Raw genomic sequence first — 22,087 nt, 5'->3', positions numbered from 1 at the left:
TTCATAGACAGAGAATGCCAATTTCTTGGGAAAGGACCCAGAATTTGGTGACGTTTAAAGAAAAAATAAGCCCTCACTGTTTAAAATTTAAAAAAATACATAGAATTGAGTATTGAGTAGCTACAAAATCCGTTTGAAATGAAAAGATTTTGCTACCAGAGTATATAGAATCTGTGTATGGACTTGCCTAGTTCATATTCAGCCATAATCATTCACTATTAATAGCTAATAGAGAAGTGGATAAGTTACAAAACTTAAACCTTAGTTTTTCCATCAGTGAAATGGGGCTGAAAATAGTTATGTTGGGAAAACTTGCGAAAGACATTGAAATGAGCAAAAGATTACTGTTTGTCCTTTCAGTGGAATGCTGGATCTTATCCACAGGGCTCCAGAGTGTTGTGAATTTACAGTAGTCTGTACCTTAGAGTGACTTTCACTAGGCTATTTTACTACTCAGTGAGCTGTAGAAACGTTTGGTAATGTGTAAATGAGTATTATCTACAGAATGCAAATTTATTTTGTTACTTTAGAGATACAACTGGTTACCACCTTGTAAAGCAGATAATAATAAACATTTCAGTGCTCTATAGACTATTAAGCAGCTTTGCCTCTTCTTGCCTATATGTCTATTCTTCACAGTCTCACATGAATGGGTTGTAGTATCTTGCAGGGGTTCCCTTTCTAATTAAGAGCTATAAAAATTTTGACCCGTGTTCATCTTATATTTCTACCATTGACATGTTTTTACCTTCTTGAAAATTTTTTCTTTAAGTGTTCCTGCTCCTTAGGCTTTTTGGAAGGATTGGTTTAAAGATCTGTATTGACAGTCATGATCAGTTTTATATTTTGCAGGAAGGTGGTAACACTTCCGGTATTTGTGGGTGGAAGAGGGTGTACTGAGCGTTTAGAAAAGGGCGGGGTGGGGGGGGGCGTGGGCTGAAAAACTCTCCCTAGACAGAAAAGGTAGAAGACATCCTCATCCCTTTCTCTTTGGCAGTGGGACCTTAAGGTCAAGGTGAGTAGTAGGCCAGGTGCAGTGGCTTAGGTGAAGGCCACTCTAGACTTGGGCCTACGTCTTGGCCTTCCAGGCCAGCAGAGTGGCCTGGGATTTGGATGCCTTGGGGTCACGGAGTTAACTGCAGACTAAGTGAGGGCCCTGGCAGCTGTTCCCCTCAGAACCCAGTTCCGGAGCCAATACCCGAACCGGAAGCCGGCCTTGCCCCCAGGCCGGAGAGGCCCCTCGCCCACGGCCGAGGGGGTGGGGCGGCCTCGCCTCGGGCCGGTGCTTTTCGCCCTTACTTGGCCGCCAGAGGCTCCCTCTCTCTCCCTCTCCCGGGATTTTGCTGCCGGGCTCCCTCTCTCTGCGGCCCTAGAGTTAATCCCATCAGCCGAGGTGAGGCACCTGTTACCCCAGGCCTTCCTCATCCCCGCGGTCTCTCCTCCATTACACCGCAGCCTCCCCAGCCGCCCAAACGGCGCGGCGTGGCGACCGCACGTGGCCCAAACCCTTTTCCCGGCCGGCACCCCTGGCCCCAGGCCGGCCGGAGCGTGCGCGCGCGTAGCTGCCCGGGCCGCCGCCCGCCCGCAATGGCGTTGGGGAGCGCAGCTTGCCTCCCGGGGCCGCCCGCCGCGGGAAGGGAGCGAGTGGGGGCCGCGGCGCGAGTGGAAGCGGCCGCCGCAGCAGCCCTGCGCGCTGCGCCGTGAGGAGCGGGTGGCGGGGCACCCAGCGGGCCGGCGCCGAGCCGAGCCGCCGCGGCCACCGTGGGGCGGGGGGCGCCTGCGAGGAGCGGGTGGGAGCCGCGGCGGCCCGACCCTCCCCGCCCGCGGCGCTCCCGCTCGGGTAAGGGGGAGGCTGTGCGCGGGGCGAGGAGTTGGGAGGGTGGAGAGGAGGAAAAAATCGGCTTGTACAAAGGCTGAGTTGCAGGCTGGGGGTGGGGGTGGGTTGTGGTGGAGGAGCAATAGGTTGAAGATCGGAGGCATTATCAGTGGGATCTATTGTTTCCTGGCACATTGGGAAGAAAAACAAAGGGATTTATTATCATTACCCTGTAATTTCTTTTCTTCTTCTTCTTTTTTTTTAATGTGGCCAGGGAGCTCGTCTCTCTCCCTGCCACACAGGGATCCGCCTGGCAGCCGCGGGGAGCCGCAGCCAATGTGTTAGGACTTCAGGTGCTTCTTGGCACAAAGCTAGACTGCGACCTCCTACCATAGCGCTTGGCGTCACCTGCTCTCCCGGTCCTGCCCCAGGGCCGAGGGATTGCGTCCCGAACCGGGCTTGGGAATCGGCTGCCTCTCAAGTTGGTGTTATTTATGTTTGTCTTTTGTGAGGGCAGGTTTTGAATCCCCCGGCGGCTCCATTGCCCCCGCCCCCGCCTCCTTGGGTTGGAATTGGCGGGGGAGGGAATGGGGTATGTGTGTAGGGGAGAGGGGAGGGTGTTTGTGGCTTTGAAAAGAATGATCAGGGTAAAAGGAGATTGTCGATGCTTTACAAAAAAAGAAAAGACAGGCACCACACTCCAAATCCTTTCTTGTTTGTCTGCATGGGCCATGCATGCGTGCTGGGCCAGGAGCCGAGTCTGGAGACGGTTTAAGTGAAAGTGTGTGCCTCCTCAGCTGATTGTGCGTATGAGGGTGATGTGGCTCGGTCTAATATCAAAACAAAACAGAAACAAAATGAAAAATCTTTAGATTGTCTGCTCCGCAGCGTATCTTGAGGTATTTGATTGCTGGATGATTGATATAAAATCCTGCTGTGGGCTAAAGGAGACCAGCAAACATGCATTGCGTTTTGAACTGTAGTTAAGTTAGAGGCAAGAAAGAATAAACAAATCAAGGCTGTGGAAAGAGGTGTCACAGTATATTTGCTTTCTGATTGTCACATTCTTATGCATTTATTCCCATGGTAGTCTGCATCCCACTCCATAATTAATAACCACTGTTAGGAAACTTCCAAATACTTGTTATAACTGAACTTAGAGTGAAACTTACTGCCATTCAGGAACTTTTTTTCGGGTTTTAGTCTGAAATTGCATCAGTATTGCTTTGGAGATGCTGTAGATGAGAATATTGGAGCAGAAAAAGTGAAATAAGCCTCTGTAGGCATGTTTTAGAGTTTGTAAACATAGATTCCAAACTTAATTGTACTTAGAAAGAATAGGTTCTACTTGATTGTGGAGAATCCTAAGTGAAGTTGATTTTCTGGACAGTTTGATGATTTCTTAAAGATTGATGAACTGCTGGTTTCTTTTAAGGGTATTCACAAAAGCGACCAAAACTTGGGTTTAAAGTATTGCTTTCAGATATACTTATGTGTAACTGTGTGTGTGTGTGTGTGTGTGTGTGTGTGTGTGTGTGTGAGAGAGAGAGAGAGAGAGAGAGAGATTTGGATAGGGATCTCCAAATTGTGTTTAAAACCTTTTTTACCGAAGACCAATCAGAATGATAATTTCTTGACTTTTAACTTCCAGTTTCAATGAGTAATCTCTTCTGTTTGACACGTGGCTAAGCCATTTGGAAAATAAATTATATATTACTTAACTAGACATGAATTCAAATAAGTAAATGAATTCAGAAATTCATTCTTTTCTATTGCAGATGAACCCCTAGTTTTGCTTTGAAAAAAAAAAAAAACATTTTGTGTAACTCTTGACTGTGGCTAAGTTCCTAATACACCTGTTGGAACGATCACTGACACAGTATACCGTTTGAGAGATACTATTTTTTGACCCAATACTGGTGATTAAAGAAGAGAGGTATCTTGGTTTTTGTTTTTTTTCTCTGATCATTATGAACATTGGCTTTTCACCCCTGAAGTGAAAATGTTGAAAGCTGAGTCTTCGGGTGAACGAACCACTCTCAGAAGTGCCTCTCCTCACAGGAATGCATATCGGACTGAGTTCCAGGCACTGAAAAGTACCTTTGACAAACCCAAGTCAGATGGGGAACAAAAAACAAAAGAAGGTGAGGGCCCCCAGCAGAGCAGGGGGAGGAAATATGGCTCTAATGTCAACAGAATTAAAAACCTATTTATGCAGATGGGTATGGAACCCAACGAGAATGCTGCTGTCATTGCCAAAACAAGGGGGAAAGGTGGACATTCATCTCCTCAGAGAAGAATGAAGCCCAAAGAATTTCTGGAGAAAACAGATGGCTCAGTTGTTAAGTTGGAGTCCTCTGTTTCTGAACGAATTAGTAGATTTGACACAATGTATGATGGGCCTTCATATTCCAAGTTCACTGAGACTCGGAAGATGTTTGAGAGAAGTGTGCATGAATCAGGACAGAACAACCGCTATTCCCCAAAGAAGGAGAAAGCTGGAGGGAGTGAACCTCAGGATGAATGGGGAGGTTCCAAGTCCAACAGAGGAAGTACTGATTCCTTGGACAGCCTTAGCTCCCGGACTGAGGCTGTCTCCCCAACTGTGAGTCAACTGAGTGCGGTATTTGAGAACACTGATTCTCCTAGTGCCACCATTTCCGAGAAGGCTGAAAACAATGAATACTCAGTAACTGGGCATTATCCCTTGAATTTACCATCTGTTACTGTTACAAATCTTGACACCTTTGGCCACCTTAAGGATTCTAATTCCTGGTCTTCAAACAAGCAAGGTGTTGATACAGAGGATGCTCACAAGAGTAATACAACTCCAGTACCAGAAGTGGCTTCTAAAAGTACCTCTCTAGCTTCGATACCTGGTGAAGAGATCCAGCAGAGCAAGGAAACTGAGGACGCTACAACTAACCAACAGATTCCCAACAGCATTGACAAAGACAGTTCTGAAGAACGTTGTGCTGAAAGTAAGGCAATGCCAAAGTCTGAAATCTCTTCACCACAGAGTCAACCATTAGAAGATGCTGAAGCTAATTTGATTGGAAGTGAGGCAGCAAAGCAGCAGAGGAAAGAACTTGCAGGTGGTGATTTCACCTCTCCTGATGCTTCTGCATCCAGTTGTGGAAAAGAAGTACCCGAAGATTCAGATAATTTTGATAGTTCCCATGTGTACATGCACAGTGACTATAATGTGTATAGGGTGAGATCCAGGTATAATTCAGACTGGGGAGAGACAGGCACTGAGCAGGATGAGGAGGAAGATAGTGATGAGAACAATTACTATCAGCCTGATATGGAATACTCGGAAATCGTTGGATTGCCAGAAGAAGAAGAAATCCCAGCAAATAGGAAAATTAAGTTTAGTAGTGCCCCTATTAAGGTAAGTGTGTTTTCTCAGTTTGTTTTCTGTTTGTTTTTAGTACTAGGGCCTAATTGTATGTAGAATAGACTTGTCAGCTAGTAGGAGTTTTTGTAAGGGATTCGAGATTGTTGATATACACCTGTGGTCAATTGATTTTAAAAGTTTCGAATTTGAGAGATGTCGATTAAATTTCTTAAATGTGCTTTGTAACGGCTTACACCAATCGTGAGTAATATTAAAGTTGAAGAAGTTGGGGGATTGTGAGATACATTCCAATGAACTGGAGTGTGAGTAATGTGAGTACTGAAAACCTGGAGTGTTAGTTTGAAATGTAATTACTTAAACTAGTTTTACCTGAAATTATTCATAAATAATATTTTCTGAATATACACACTGTAAGGTATGAAGTATAAAGTACGATGGGAGAGTTATGGTAATCTGGAAATAATACTCTACTTGCTTAAGAAATCTGAGTTATTCCTTAAGTTTAAGGAACCTTTTTTTTGGGTACTGCTACTTGGTGGTGAAAATTTAATTCATGGAAATTTATTAGCTGACTAAAACGCTTTGAAAAGCTTTGATTGTAGACAGTTTTGAGTTCAAAATTTGTTATGCAGTTTTAAAATGAAATTTTGTGAAAGAAACAACATTGATTTGCTATTCATGGATTTATTTTTACCTCATAAAAACTGGATAAATGCCAATTGAATTCACATGCTCTAATGACTTCACTTAGTTAACATTTGGTATGGAAGAATAGCACAAAGTACATCAGCAGTGGGTTATTAGTGGATAATGGCAATAGGGGCAGGAGGAGGTTGGTTGAGTATCAGTATCTCCTGGGGTGCTTTTTCCGAAGTGCGCTTGCCCACAGCTCAGTTCTGAGATTCTGGCATGCTTTCCTTGGGGAATCTGGAAGGTTATGGTGGCAGAACGTGTAGTTTTAGACCACATTCTAGGGGCTTCAAGCTTACACAGTGTGTATAAATGATAGACTTGGGATTTTATATATTTCTGTATATTTTCTCAAAATCTAAAATCACTGTTGTTATTTTCATTTTAGGACTTTCCATATAAGGCTGTAAAATATAAATTTACATAGAAATATTTAAAGAGAAATCTGACATTGTTCTATTATGAAATAGTATTCTGAAATAAAGTAATCTATGAAATTATTTACAGATGTTAGCAGGCAAACCTTCATTAGTGTAAAGCAGAAGTTCTGGGTCAGAATGGGTCACATTAAGTTAAGCTGTGATTTAAAATAAGCTGCAGATGTCAATCCAGTTTGAAACTAAGTTTCTTTGCAATACTTTGCCACCTTCCTTCGTGATTCTCTATCTCCTTCTGCCTTGCTACCCCTCCCCAACCCCGCACTGCCCTGCTCTAGACAGTCTTCAAAGGTGCCTTTCCTGCAAGCCTATCCAGTGAGCTCCTAAACTTCGCCTTTCACATCCTTTTTGAACATCGTCTTTCTACCCCTTGGGAAGAAAGCTATAAGATTAAATCGTTTCATACTGAGAAAGGCAGGAATAACTGAAATGAACTCTTCAAGGAGTTTGTTAAACCTGGTGACTAACTTTTTAATACAGGGGATAGCAGCTTATGAAAATTTATCAAGTAGAACACTACCCACTCAGCCAAGTGGGACACCAGCCCTGTATTTGGGTCCTGTGCTGCACAAAACATAACTGTGCAGTGCTAGGTTTAATGGACTTTAAAGGATTTATTGAAATATGTCTGTTTATATGTGAACAAACCAGCTTTTTGGGAATGATATTTTGAAGTTAAAATAATTTTTGCTGTGATTGCTTATAACAAACATTTTGCCTCTGAATTTTCATATAATAAAGAGACAATTTTATATAGCAAAGAATGAAACAGATTACCTATGTTTAACACATTTCATCAAGAATAAGATTTGTGAAACAAATTAGATCAAGCATAAGATTCGTGAAACAAAGATAATGTATTTCATTTTATTGGGCAGTTAACAGGACTAGTTGGAGTGGATTAAGTTTGCAAACAGAAGATTCATTCTTAGCTGTTTGTAATGAATAAGACAATTACTCTTTCTTGATCCTTCCATTGTTTAATATGCAAGTGGATTCACTAGGAAAATTTGAGAGCTGCTTTCTACTGGTCTTGGTGGTGGTCATAGTGTTTAGGTTATTCTCCAATTAAGATTTTTTTTTGCCTCAGAGGGTGGTAATACCTAATTAGATCCAATTAAAGTATTTATTGAAGGCTTACCATGTGTGTTCTCTCATGTTTATAGCTGAAGAAGACACAAATCTGTATGGTTACCCATTTCCTCTGTGAATTTATAGAGTCAATTCTTAAACACATTGTATTTAAAACCCATAAAACAGAGTATAAAAAACTATGCCAAAATGTTTAGTGTCCTGTGAGTCCTTTAATGGCATTTGGTTGTACTAAATGCGTAGAGTGAAAGAGATTGGATAGATTATTTGGAAAGGAATACACGCAACCATTTTCTATCTGTGTTTATTCTTTTTATAAAGTTTTAGTTATGGAATGGGAAGTTATAATTCCTAACCTAAATGTTTTCCTTTGAAACTTAAGCATACTTCCTCTTAAAGAAGCAATAGGGAATATATTCTTTAAATGAATGATTTTTAGAACTTTTACATTCTTTTCCTGACTGTCACTTTATTCTTTACTAGGTTAACAATTTCCAGCACCTTTGGTTTTTTGTTGCAGATCCTGTTTATCATCTTCGTATATGTAATATTGTCCTCAGTGACTACTTCGGTTCTTTTTATAGATGTTTTATGGAGACATTTCCATAAGATGTCTTAAATCTGGAGTTAGAAAAACATCAAAATAATAGTTGATCTTTCCTGTGTGGCATATATCTTGTACTTGTACATATACCCTGACTTTTAAAAATGGTCGGACTATATTGCTGGCCATTAGTTAGTATGATTTTCCTATCTTTTATAGACACAATTATTTCCTATTGGATAGGTTGATGTGTTTCACAGGGTCATGAAATATTAGAATGGGATAAATAATAGCAAATTAAAATTCAACTTCGAGATATGGAATGGGAGCATATTATGAACCATGCTAATTTGAGATGGAATTATGCCTTTGTTCTCAGGAATTTTTCAAAATGAAAGGATTGAATTAAAGTTAATTTGTCTTAGATGAATCAAACAAGAGAGGGTGACATGTCATTTTTTCTACTAATTCAGAACATTTACAGAGCCCCGAACATGTGTCAGGGACAATGCAAATATAACAAATACGGAAAATAAGGAGCTGATGAAGTCAGGAGCTGCTGGTAGGTGGGAAGTGTACAGCCCACCTGTACACTTAAGGAAGCTCTCAGGCTGTTCCCAACTCCATGCTTTTGAGTAAGGAAGCTCTCAGGCTGTTCCCAACTCCGTGCTTTTGAGTAAGGAAGCTCTCAGGCTGTTCCCAACTCCGTGCTTTTGAGTAAGGAAGCTCTCAGGCTGTTCCCAACTCCGTGCTTTTGAGTAAGGAAGCTCTCAGGCTGTTCCCAACTCTGTGATTTGATGATCTTTCTAAGGCTGCTGCAACCTCATTAAGGAAGTCACAGCCTTTCTCTGTTTCTTGTGTCCTTTGGATTGGTATTTTCCCCCCCCAAGTACTATTGTGTTACAATGGATTGGTATTCTTGAAACAGCGTATCTGAAAAAGATTGTTCTAACTCCCAGTTCAGGAGGACATAGCAGAGTTAATATTGAGGTACATTGTGCTATATTTTGAGTGTTTTCTCAAATCATTTGGAGCATTACAGGACTAGAGTTCAAATAATCAGCAAGGGCAGCAGTGCTCCTTTGAACCTTACATGATATTTGTTGAAAATAGATCTTCTTGTATTCTCTCCCTCTTTTGGGGCTCCAAGTCATTGTCAGGGAGTTCATGGATATATGCAGATTTTTTGTTCAGTATGGTTTTCAGAGAATAGTTCTGTTGAGATCCAACTTTTTGTCTTTGTGGAGACAAACCCTTTATAACAGTTAGTGCTTCTTAAACTTTAATATGCATATAAATAACTTGGGAGATCTTGATAGCTTGCAGATTCTGATTCAGTAGGTATTCTGTGGGAAATTACCTTGATGCAATGGTTGGGCCTCCAAGTACACTGCCAGGTAAACTATCTCAGAGGTTATGGAATAGAAGGACTCAGCAAACAAATTAAAATGCTTGAATCACATGATTTACCAAACCGGTTAAACACAAATCCAGAAGCAAGAGGAAAGCTATGGAGTAAGTTAACACACTTAAGGTTCAAACCAGGTTGGAAGGACCACACTACCTGTGTCCTAGGTAAACAATGTTCCTGTGTCCCATCTTTCTTTCACATAACCCTTCCACATTAAGAGTGTGGTTATGAGGACCAGAGTTGATATTTGAGCCAACACTCCATAGACTAATAATTTCCTGGGTCAATGATACAAACTTGTTCTATTGAAGAGATGTGACAAATACATTTAGGTACTGCCATTGCCTTGGGACCATCCTCAGTGTCCACAGTAGATGGCTGATATGGAAATAATGTAGCTGTCAGTCCAGGTATAATGGTGACTTGGTATTTCCATTGCTTTTTGTCTATAAGTAAACCTCATTTGTTCTATCATAATTTGCTTATTTTATTGTTGTCATGTCTTACTACCAGCTTACCTGTTTATTACACATCTCTTGACTGCCTTCATTTCACCAGCTTGCATTCTCATTATCAATACTTAGCCCAGCTTGAGTGTTGCCTCTGTTTTATAAGTTATTCGTTTATTTACCATCTATGATTATCACTTCTTAGGTGTTTCATACATCCTATTTGTTTTGTTTACCTCTATAATAGAATTTCATATTCTGAAATAATATAGGAAAACCACATAACAGTATGTCTGGAGGGGAACTTTAGATTTTGCATTTCTAACAAGCTCTCGAGTGGTACTGATGCCACTGATTAAGATATCACTCTTTGGAATACTAATTGGAAGTACAGTCTTCTGGCTTCTGAAAGTGGCTGGCCATAACATGTTAGGGAAACAACATTTAATAAATCTGCTTTCCACATGGGGCTGCTGTTGCTGGTTGGGTGGAATAATATTCTCTGAAGATGAAATAAGGTGTAATTTTGTAAAGTTTATGAGGCACTCTTGTTTCTGGATCCCAAAGTGGATTATGATCCCTAACTCATAAGGCATTTAGGTCATTAAAGTCACATCCTAGGCTCTTTATGTGCTTTTAAGTTTTTTAAAAGGGTGGGAGGAGGAGGTTTTTGGTAGACTTAGAAATTTCATTTCTTTCATATTTTGCAAGTGTAAATTAATAAAGAGACTAAGAATTGTCATTTGATTTAACTTGTTTTTTTTGGGGATAACTTTGATGATTTAACATTTATTTTTTATTTTTTGAGATGGAGTTTTGCTCTGTCACCCAACCTGGAGTGCAGTGACGTGATCGATGTCAGCTCACTGCAGCCTACATTTCCTGGGTTCAAGTGATTCTTGTACCTCAGCCCCCTCAGTAGCTGGGACTACAGGCATGCGCCACTAAGCCTGGCTAATTTTTGTATTTTTAGTAGAGATGGAGTTTCACCATGTAGTCTCGAACTGCTGACCTCAAGTGATCTGTCTGCCTTGGCCTCCCAAAGTGCTAAGATTACAGGTGTAGGCCACTGTGCCTGGCCAATGGTATAACATTTAAATTGGATTTCCTTTTAAATTTTTATGTTTTATGACCTATACTTTATAACCAGATAAATGAAATATGCCAAATATTTTAATACATTCTGTAAAATCAAATACTGAATATTTATTGAATAAACTCCTTTTCTAAAATCCAGAGGTGTATCTATACTTTTTTTTAAAAAACACTAAACAGTGATCATTTGGTGTTTAAAAAGGGATTCTTTTTGATAGCAGATTATTTCAGTTGTTTACTGGCATTTATAATAGATTTAAAGTTTCTTGCTTTCTGTTAATTTCTTTTTTGAGACAAGGTCTTGCTCTGTCAACCTGGCTGGAGTGCAGTGATCCAGTCATGGCTCACTGCATCCTTAATCTCTGGGGCTCAAGTAATTCTCCTGCCTTAGCTTCCCATGTGGCTAGGACTACAGGCAAGCACTACCATGCTTGGCTATTTTTTTTTTAATGTTTTTGTAGAGATGGAGTCTCACTCTGTTGTCTAGGCTTGTCTTGAACTCCTGGGCTCAAGCAAGCCTCCTGCCTTGGCCTCTTGAAGTGCTGAGATTGAGGGCATGAACCAGTGTGCTCAGCAGTTTCTTGGTTTTTGGATTATACATAATTTGTGTTCCCCGTAAACTTGCTTACAAATGACACTAGTTGTTGAAAGATAAGATGCCAAATTTAGAGGAAAATAACTTTGTGTTATGTTATCCATACATTGTTTACCTTGTTAACACAGTTACATGCCCATCAGAAGTAATTTGATTTAAATCTCATCTGCATTAGATTTTTTTTCTAATGTCTTCTCTACCACTTGAAGTTTAGGAATTTTCATAGAGAAATACAGTTAAATGTAGGATAAATTCTGTATAAACAAAACAAACATTGCTATAGTTTGTTGATTTTTATGCTGTTATCTAATTTACCTGATCTTTTTCTTAATTTTCTCTGCTCTCATTTTGGACCTATTTTCTTTTTGTTCTTTCACTTTATTATATTCTATAGTTATGGTTTTGAAAAGGAAGAAAATTTTTCAAGTTATGCTTATAGTTTTTCTTCTGGTCACTTTTACAGTTTTCTCCTGGTTCTAATCTTTTTAGTTTGTGACATAGACATTTAGAGATGACAAATACTTGAAGGTAATATGGCATCATTTCCCAGTCACTTCAGGAAGCCCTTCAGTAGCATACCCCTAACAGATGATGTTTCAGTTTCTGCTTGAATAATTCTACTGATGGGGAGTTTATTACTTTGGAAGGTAAAAGCAAAGTTAGAAGGAGGGGTATGCTGCTGTTTAGGGAGGTGGTGCACTCACTCTTCTTTTTATTTAATTTGCAATTTTTTATTAAGATATAATTCAGGTAACAAAGTTCACCACTTTGAAATGCACAAATCAGTAGTTTTTAGTATATTCACAGTGTTGTGCAACCATCACTTTTATCTGATTTTAGAACATTTCCTTCATCTCAGAAAGAATCCCTGTGTCCGTGAGTAGTTATTCCCAATTCCCCTTCCTTCGCCGTCCTCTGGCAAGCAGTAATTGACTTTGTTTTTCTGTAGACTTACTTCTTCTGGACATTTCTTATAAATGCTTTTAAAAAAGAATATAGGAGACACAATGAGTATGATTTGGGATATATTAAAGACACCACGAGGATAGCACACTACAGGAAAGTCTAGAGAGCAAATGGCAAAAAGAGTTTTCTGCTGGTTGGTGACATGGTCTAAAAATTAAGTAGCACAATGTGAGAGCAACAAATGTTGTTTGCCATTTTATGCTGTTTCATAGAGAGGAAGAACACATGAAGCTGAGGAAACAGTAGGATCCAAGAAGGGATGAAATGCATAACTTAGGAAGAATAGGTTTATGTGGCTAAGAGGGTGGCTGAACAAATCCCTTGTGTAGGACACCACACTTCTCCTAATGTAATCTAAAATTGCTACTCATGAAGCATGAGTGTTTGATTCAGCATAGGCTTTCATTATTTCTTTTTAGAGACAGGATCTTGTCCTGTTGCCCAGGCTGGAGTTCAGCGGCATGCTCAAAGCTCACAGCATTCTTGAACTCCTGCGCACAGGGAATTTTCCTGCCCCAGCCTCCCAAGTAGCTGGGACTAGAGGTATGTGCCACAGTGCCTGCTAATTAATATTTTTTTGGTAGATTTTTTTTTTTTGGTCTTGGTATGTTGTCCAGGCTGGTCTTGAACTCCTGGGCTCAGGCGACCCTCTTGCCTCAGCCTCCCAAAATGCTAGCATTGTAGGTGAGCCACCATGTCCTGCCAGCATAGGATTTCTTTAAAAGTACAAGTGGCATTGATTCAGAGTTTCATCTTTACATTGGTCTTTTTCTAGCATGAAGGGATCCTGTTCCTTTTCTAATGATCTGATGCTTATTTCTATCCTACTTCTCTTACATTGTTGCTTTTGTTATTCTTTTACTTTGACTGGAATTGTTTATGTACAGCTTCACTACCGAAAATTGTTTTCTCATCCTTCTATATTTTGATACTGATTTCCTATGCCTATGTGCTGTTATCTGTACTGTAACCATATATAAGATGAATTATTTGAGGCAGATATTTATTTAGTTTATTGTGTATTTTCTGTTGGAGCATACTGTTTATATTACTGTTAAATATCATTAACTAATAATAATAATGGTAACACCAAGAGGTACTTGATATTCCGTAAGGTGGGACAGGTGTGCCTCTTGAGGCCTTGAGTTTCTTACCTGTAATTGAGGCTGTCTTACTTGTAATTTATCACTAAGATTGCTTCTCAGCTTTACCATCCTGTAATTCTCTGTCTCTTAAACGTATTTGTACTGTACCATAATCATAATCATTTGTGCTGTGATTTCAAAGAGAAAATTTTGTACATCTTTTGTTGAAATACCAAAAAGAAGAATTTATGTTGAATTGTTCTTGAGAAAGTTTTCATTATATAGATTTAGTAGAAACCTTAAAATGATTAAAATATTAAGTCCATGGGAGTACGTTTTTATGGAATGGAGTTTTAGAGCAACTTGACTTTTGAAAGTATGGGTTTAACTATATGTTAAAACATCCTGCTGGGAAACTAAGACTAAAGAAAAAAATGTTTTATAATATAGTTGCTGACATATTAATTGCTTCACTCACTTTTGCTCTGGAAATAGCTTCATAGCACAGTTCAACATGATTGAAATATTGATAATTTTTTAGTACAGTTCCCAGTTTTCAGCCTAACTTGCTCTTTCTCACATACATATCCTTACAAAGAAGACAGTGAAATAGACAGAATATGATGAAGACATCAGGAAATTTATTATTTTAGGAAGAGGAAAGTTTTATTCTTTGCTTACTTAATCGATTTCATTGGTATTTTTAAAAAGTACTTGTGGAATTAAAACTGTTTACCAAATATTTATGGATAATGGTAAATGAAACTGCTCGCAGATCTGTTAGTCTTCTGCCTTCTTTTATAAGTCAGATGAGTTTTGTACTGGGGAAAGCTAATCTTCCAAGTTCATGCCAGTTGAAATATATAGGGCTAGATTCGGACATAGAGTTGTTGGCAAGGGTCAAATAGGTGAACAGAGTCATGACCGTGAAGGTTTATTTCCAGGAATAGGCAGTCAGAGGCTTCCAGAGTAGGCCTTTGGTATTTCCGTCTTGATGCCTTTGGACTGGCATGGCTCTATGAAACTGAATGACCTACATGTTGAGTCTGTTGTTGTATAATGAGATTGAGTTTTCTCTTTTATCCACCTCAGATTTCTCCTCCAAAAATTTCTTTTTACTTCTCCTCTTTTAAAAATATGTAAGAATACAGCTTCATGGAGGCTACATTCATACCAGAAAATTGTCTAATCTTCAATATAAGAATCTTAAATAGTACTCACAGTCAGAGGTACCTTTTCAGGCTTGTGTAGAGTTTTCTTTTCATGGTAAGGGTCCACAGAGGAGAGGGTAAAGGAGGTTTATTGGTTAGTCTTGAAGATCTACTTTTGAGTCAGTGTTATATTGATGGATTCCTTTACTAAGTACTAGTTTTTGGTAAAATTGATATGCAGAATTGTTTTGTAAAGGAAGAAAAAGACATAAATTCACACTTTTCATTGTTAATTAATATATACATAATTGTTATTTTTTAAATAACCCATTTCTTAGGGGCAAATGGAAAAACTTACTGCAGGATGTTTGAATGACATCTTATCTACCATTGCCTAGAATGTGTTTATTTTTAGAAGTTCATTCTGTAGGTAGAATAATTAAATATAGTAATTTAAATTATTAAATTATATAATATTCTGTTCACCAGGTATTATATAATATTCTATGTCCAGAGCATCTGTTTCCTTTTAGAAATTTTAACATTGAGCACTGAGCACTAAGACAAACAAACCTGTAAGTAAGTCTTATGAAAAACAAAGGCTGGCTGGAAGATTGAGGCTGCAGTGAGCTGTGTTTGTGCTGCTACACTCCAGCCTGGGCAACAGAGCGAGATCCTATTTCAAAAAAGGAAAAGAAGGGCTGGGCCAGATATGAAAATCTATGATGCAATAGAGAAAGTAGAATTCAAGAATGATAATGTTCATTTACTTTTGATACATTAGCATGACAGTAACTTAACGTTAAAAGGAAATTATCTCCATATACATTTTTTGCTCAGGATCTAGAATTGCCTATTATTTATTTAGGATAGATTCCTAAAAATAAAATATAATTTTATTAATTTATAATTTTATTAAATTATATTTAATTAAAAATAAAAATATTTTAATACCCTTGATATATACTTCCTGAATTGTTATTCAGAAAGGTTGTATTAGTTTATAATTAGTATTGCTTTGGAATAGCTTTCTCACAATCAGTGCAGCAGTACTTAGTAGTATTTATATGCTTTGTAGTTTTCAGTTTAGTAGGTGAAAATAGCTCTTATAATTTCTACTTGATCTATTGTTGAGATTGAAGATTTTCATGTGTTTATAGGCTTTTTTGATATGAGTTCTGAGTTTTTTTTATTACTTTTAAAATTAATGTTTGTTAGTAAAGACTACATCAACGTGTTATTTAAATGAGTTGGTAGAAAGTTAAAGCAACTCACATATCCAGAAATAGGGACATGGTTAAATTCATTATGATAAATACACATAGTATAATAGGATAAAGCTGTATAACTCATGTTTCCTAAGATTTTTTAAAGATGTAAATACTTCATAATAAAAAGTCTAGTTAAATGCTTAATATGCATTTCTATCACCTTTTTACCTTAAAAATATGTGTATTTGCACCTAGAACAAAAATTAAAAGCACATACATCAAAATGTTAACTCTAGTAATTTCTGTATTGAGAGAATAGTGGTGATGTTAAAAAAAAAGTGTGCTTTTCTAAATTTACTAAATTTTCTACAATGAGCATGTGGTACTGCTTTAATTACATTAAAAAATTGTGGTGGAACACAATTGGAATGATCAGCAGTAACAACGTAAGGAAGTTAACAAAAACACTTTTTTAAAATGCTGCCCCAAATTCTAATAGTTAATCTTTTAATGTATTTTTTTTTTTTGGAGGACAACATGTCCCAGAAAAAAAAAATTTGGTTTAAAAGTGTAAATTTATATAACACTGAAGAAGGTGTTACTTTAAGAAAATGGGTGAACTTTTGACAGTTGAATTCATTAAGTGCGTATTTCTTAAAGCTTAGTAAAATTGATCCCACATTTGTGGCTAAGCTTGTAAGTATTATGGGGAGGAAGACCTTCCAATTCATTTTAAATTATGATTATATAATATTTGCATAGGCCTGAGATAGTTTCCTTAAGTTCAGCTGTTGTGTATATGATATTCTAATGTGTTACTTAAAATATGCTTTTAAACACTGGGTATTATGAATTTGAAGTGAAACGTATTTTATTGAGTAGTCTTACTAAAAATAATAATCATTTACTTAAAGGAAACCTAACCATTTTCCCATGTGGCGTGATGTGTTTCGGATGTCTTAGATTATTGAGCCTCAAGAGGCTTCCTCTCTGTGAAGGTGAGAGAGTGGAGATATCAAGTTCAGTATCTTACTTACATATAATCCTTTGAAAAAACTCACGTACACACCCAGTTAAAAATAGGATTGTGAGTTCTAGGCCTCTACAGAATCCATTTGAATATGTTTCCTGTTCCAAAACACCAGCCAATATGTGGTTTCCTGTTGTTCCTCTTAAAAAGCATAGTAGCTGAAAAAAGATTCATTTGATGTATGATTAGACTATATGGTAGTATGTAATATTTTTAGTTGGAGTCAAAGGGTCAGTTCCTCTCATCTATTGGATAATTTTCTACCTTTGAAAAGCTTTGGTAGCTAATGTTGTAGTATATAATTGATGACAAATGTATTTTTGTTGGGTGGCAGAGTTTTCTGAAATTGGAAGTTTAAATTATTGCTTTTGGTTTAATTAGATCAGCAGATTAATCTTAGAGTTTTAAGCAATTCTGGCGTTTTACAAGTTCTGGTGAAGTCCTAATTAAATTGCCTTGCCATATAATCTGGTGTTTGGATTATTATTTTTTGTTAAGTATTCTTAAACCTTACTACAATATGATTGATACATTCTGTTAGTATTTTATTGTATACTGGGTTTCTGGTAGTGATAGAAGATTTTGTATAATTGTAAGGACTATTTAAAGAAAAGAAGCAACACTAACAGACAAAACATGTAAAATTTTGACTTCTTTCAATAAAATATTTACATTGGAAAAGGACAATTGGAGTTCAAGAAAAAAAATTTACTGGTTGTGATTTTGCATATTTATATAAATTTGTGAATGATTTGAGGCAGTGGTATCTTTTTTAAGCTAATTACCCAGTCAAGTTTGAGACGAGGCTTCTGTTTCTCCATGGAGATTATGATGCTTGTGAAGTTTTTATCTTGCTGGCTCCTTCTCTGTATAATGATTCTGTGAGTAGTACCATTAGTGAACTGGAGCTCCTTCAGCAGATTGTCCCATTTGCAGATGTAGAAATCAGAAGAGTTTTCGTTTGAGTTACTGGGTTTTGACTCTTATTGCCTAAGACAATTATTTATTTATTTATTTTTGAGATAGAGTCGCACTCTGTCTGCATTCTGGTTTTTTTTTTTTTTTTTTTGAGATGGAGTCATGGAATCTTGCTCTGTTGCCCATACTGGAGTTCAGTTGTGCAATATTGGCTCACTGCAACTTCCGCCTTCCAAGTTCAAGCGATTCCCCTACCTCAGCCTCCCGAGTAGCTGGAATTACAGGCACATACAACCATGCCTGGCTTAATTTTTCTTTTTTTAGTAGAGATGGGGTTTCACCATGTTGGCCAAACTGGTCTGAAACTCCTGACCTCAAGTAATCCACCAACCTTGGCCTCCCAAAGTGCTGGGATTACAGGAGTGAGCCACGGTGCCTGGCCTGCCTAATGAAATTCTTATTCTTAATCTAGAAGGAGAATTATTGATGAGAGTTCATCCATTAGAATCCTTCAAGTCTGTCCCTAGGATGGTTGAAATTCTGTAGCTGGAGGATGGCTGAAATAAACAGAATATTGATATGAAATATTTCTATATATAGCCTATATTTAATGTTTAGCTGGCATATTAGAGTTCTCCAGAGAAGCAGAACCAATAGGATGTGTATATACACAGAGAAAAATGTATTGTAAGAAGTTGGCTCACGGGATTATGGAGACTGGCAATTCAAAAAGCTGCAGGTTGGGCTGTCAGGCTAGAGACCCAGGGAAGAGCTGACATTGTAGTTAAAGTATAAAAGTCTTCTGCTGGAAAATTTTTTCTTACTTCGTGGGGGTAGTCAGTCTGTTGTCCTATTCCAGCCTTCAACTGATTGGATGAGGCCCACTCACATTATGGAAAGAAATAAGCTTTCCTCAAATTACATTATAAACACCCCCACAGAAACATCCACAATAATGTTTGATCAGATATCAGGGCACCATGGCCCAGCCAAGTTGACTTACAAAATTAACTGTCACAGTCAAACTTTCTTGTTTGATTGCCCCTTCTGAAGCTGTTTCAGGGAGAAAGCTCATTTCCCCCACCACATATCTTAGTGCAGGAGTTGGTTCCTCTGTCCCTCACATTCTTAGAAAATTTGCTGAAGGGATTCCCTCTGTTGGGCGTTATGTTGTAGCAGAGGATTATATGATTTGGAATCAGACAGACCTGTGTTCAGATCCTGCAGACATTTGATCTTAAGGAAGTTTGTTTAAGCATTGCGGGCAAGGAATTTGTTTTATGGTTGTATCTCCAGGATTGTTAAACTGCTTGGCACATTATAGGCACACAGTCAGCGCTAATCTTTTATGTTCATCATCTCTGTTCCTTCTCCTTCCTATTCCCCCCCACCTTCTACCTGAAGGTCCAAGTTGGGATAACAGTAATATTATTTTTATTATATTTTCAGACAAGGTCTTACTCTGTTGCCTTGGCTAGAGTCAGTGTCATGATCACGGCTCACTACAGCCTTGACCTCTGGGCTCAAGGGATTCTCCTGCCTCAGCCTCTTGAGTAGCTGGGATTACAGACATGCGCTGCCATGCCCAGCTATTTTTTTTCCATTTTTGTGGAGATAGTGTCTCACTACGTTTCTCAGGCCAGTCTGGAACTCCTGGGCTTAAGTGATCCTCCCATCTCAGCCTCCCAAAGTGCCTGGCTAACATTTTTATATGTATAATGCTTGCATGATTTATTTATAGGTAAAATCCTTCAGGTTAGCAGTTATAAATGAAAGCTGGGTGATTCCATTACAGATTATAATCTTTCCTGGCTACTGCTCTGGCTTGCTGAAGCTGTTGTGCTCTCTTTCATTTGGGAAATCTCAATCTATTGCCCTGTAAGGTAATGACAGTTCATAAGTAACCACACACAGTCGTTAAAGTATGGTTGTATGAGATGTAACTATGGAAGTTGAAGGGGGAGTATTCATTTCACCTTAACTTTATTTCTGCTTTGAGTGATCACCAAAGCTTGTAATTAGTTGCAAGAAAATCTAAAAATTGAGGTTCCATCAGAAGGTTGTAAAGCTGCTTATTTAGAGGTTGCACTAACTTGCTTCACCTTTGGTAACTTGAATATATGAGGGTATCTATATTCTGAAAATGAGTTATTGAAAAGTTAATTAAATAACAAATTTGAATTATTTCTTTTACTATTTAGTCTTTTCATCTTCCTTTTATTTCCTGACTTATTTACTAAAATGTGGTTTCTTTCTTTTTTTTTTTTTTTTTGCAGTGATTAGGGACTAATTGCTTTTTTGGGGTCATTTCTGTCCCCCTACTCCCTTAATATTGATTTTAGAAGGGTGCTTGGTTTTAATTCCATAGCTAAATTATAATTATTTTTGTAGTTTGTTGTCTCATTCTCTAGTCAAGCTTTTGCTGACTATGAATTTATCCAGAAAACAGTTTTTCATTTTCTTGGTGACTTGTAATTAGTAATAAATTGCATGGGAACAAATAATCCAAGGTCTTGAAATCATATTTTTTGCCTATATGTTTCCTCTATGAATTACATTATCTGGACATGTCTGACAGTTGTTAGGCTGAAATATGAAATAGCTTTGTTTGTTCATGCAAATCTGTTTATGTAGAAACAAGTTTTTCCTTAGCAGAAATAGCTTTTGATGGCATCCTAAAGAAGAGAATGGCTAAGCTGTTTTCTGCATTTTCTTTTTAAATGTACAATAATTTTTGGGGGGGTTATGTATATTTCTGCAGATATTTAAAAACTGTGTTTTGTAAAATGCATTGTAGACATTGAAGTAGAAGAATCTTAGTAATATCCTCTTGATAATATCCTCTTTATTTAAAAAATGTAACTATGAAAATTATTTTTTCCATTTCTAAAATGAATATAATAAAAGCACCTTTTAGAAGGACGTTGGTAAGACTATATGACTTAATATGAAAGTTCATCATGTTAGTTGAATGAATTGAGCCATTATGTCAGATGTGACTTTGTTTCTGCTGTTTTGCATCTTGAAATTAATATGATTATAACATTTTATAATTACTATATAGGCATTAGTCAAGGCTGATAAATCACCTGTTATTCAAGTGTTTATAAATAAGTGATTATGCTATAGCTACTTAGAGAAGCATTGTCTTAGGAGTTGATTGATAATAGTCAACAAACATTGAGTATGATTAAAATGTATTGAGTTTGAGCTCTGCTGTACAGATATTAAGGTAAATAATACCTTTTCTCCTCGAGACTATAGACTTATGAAGGAGATAGAGATGTAAACTTTTGTAGGATAGTATGGTAAGTGCTGTGATAGGTGTATACATAGGGTGACCACATATAATTTATTGTCCAAACTGTTGAGAAATTAGGTATTCTTATTATTATTACTAACTTTAAAAATAAGGGCACAGACCATTTTTAAGTCCACTTTGGATAATGCAGTGTCTAGGGTGACCATGGAATTTTTTGTCAAAATTGGGATGCTTTTAAAGAATGAAAGGGGATGTTATGAATACTTACACTGGGGCAACAGACATGAACTGAGCCAGGGAAGCCAGTACACTCATTACCTTAGATATAGCAGCTTGCAGTGATATTCCTGAGCAGGGAAGTCTACCTTTATCAGGAAGAGCAGAATCATTAGGGAGGGCTTCTCAGAGGAAGTGAAGCTTGAATTGAAGCTTTAAAGATAAGTAAGAATTACGTAAAGAAGTGGAAAATCCTAAGCTGAGGGAAAAGCATGTTTGACATAAGAGTAAATCAGAACAGTTGGAGGAACATGAAGGATGTGTATGTGAACATGTGTGTGTATAGTGTAAGAATGTAGGCAGGTGGTAGTTCAAGGAGAGACTTGTATACATCGTAGTTGGAAATTAAATGCAAGCTATGGGAAGTTATTGAGTAATTTTAAGGGATAGATGACATCATCGCTTTACTATATACACTTCTCTTGTTTGTTGTTGGTTATGGAAGGGTGGAGAAGATCCACTGGTTCCCCATTTTTTTTCTCTCTGTTCTTTCAGTAAACATTTGTCCTAGAAGCTTTCAACCAACTTCTGTTTATTCAGCTTGCTGGATTAACTGATGTGTTCTATTTGCTGGATAGGACATGCTGACTGATGACCTCACAGACTTTTCTTTAGTATACCCTCACTACTCACCTTACCACCTGCAGTCTTAGGCTGACTGAGAGTTGGTTGTGTACATTTCTAAACTTGTTTTTGAC

At 37.8% G+C, this 22,087-nt stretch overlaps 1 protein-coding gene across 9 annotated transcripts in view; it reads left to right on the top strand.

Moving 5' to 3' along the window:
- The first annotated feature begins 955 nt into the window (after positions 1-955).
- Positions 956-22,087, top strand: part of PPP1R9A (protein phosphatase 1 regulatory subunit 9A) — a 362,431-nt gene continuing 341,299 nt past the window's right edge. For 2 of the 9 annotated variants that reach the window (XM_064380381.1, XM_064380379.1), the window contains exon 1: positions 3,103-5,210. In XM_064380381.1, the coding sequence (XP_064236451.1) occupies positions 3,819-5,210 (1,392 nt within the window). In that variant the 5' untranslated portion in view covers positions 3,103-3,818. Of the gene's footprint in view, positions 1,016-1,955; positions 2,298-3,102; positions 5,211-22,087 lie in introns of those variants that run through there. The other 7 variants (XM_012450788.2, XM_064380382.1, XM_064380385.1 and 4 more) reach the window with 5 other exon arrangements.

This window comes from Aotus nancymaae, unplaced genomic scaffold (genome assembly GCF_030222135.1).
Source record: "Aotus nancymaae isolate 86718 unplaced genomic scaffold, 86718_ANA_hifiasm-v0.15.2.pri h1tg000025l, whole genome shotgun sequence".
Lineage (NCBI taxonomy): Eukaryota > Metazoa > Chordata > Mammalia > Primates > Aotidae > Aotus > Aotus nancymaae.
This window is presented reverse-complemented; position numbering and strand designations above follow the sequence as displayed.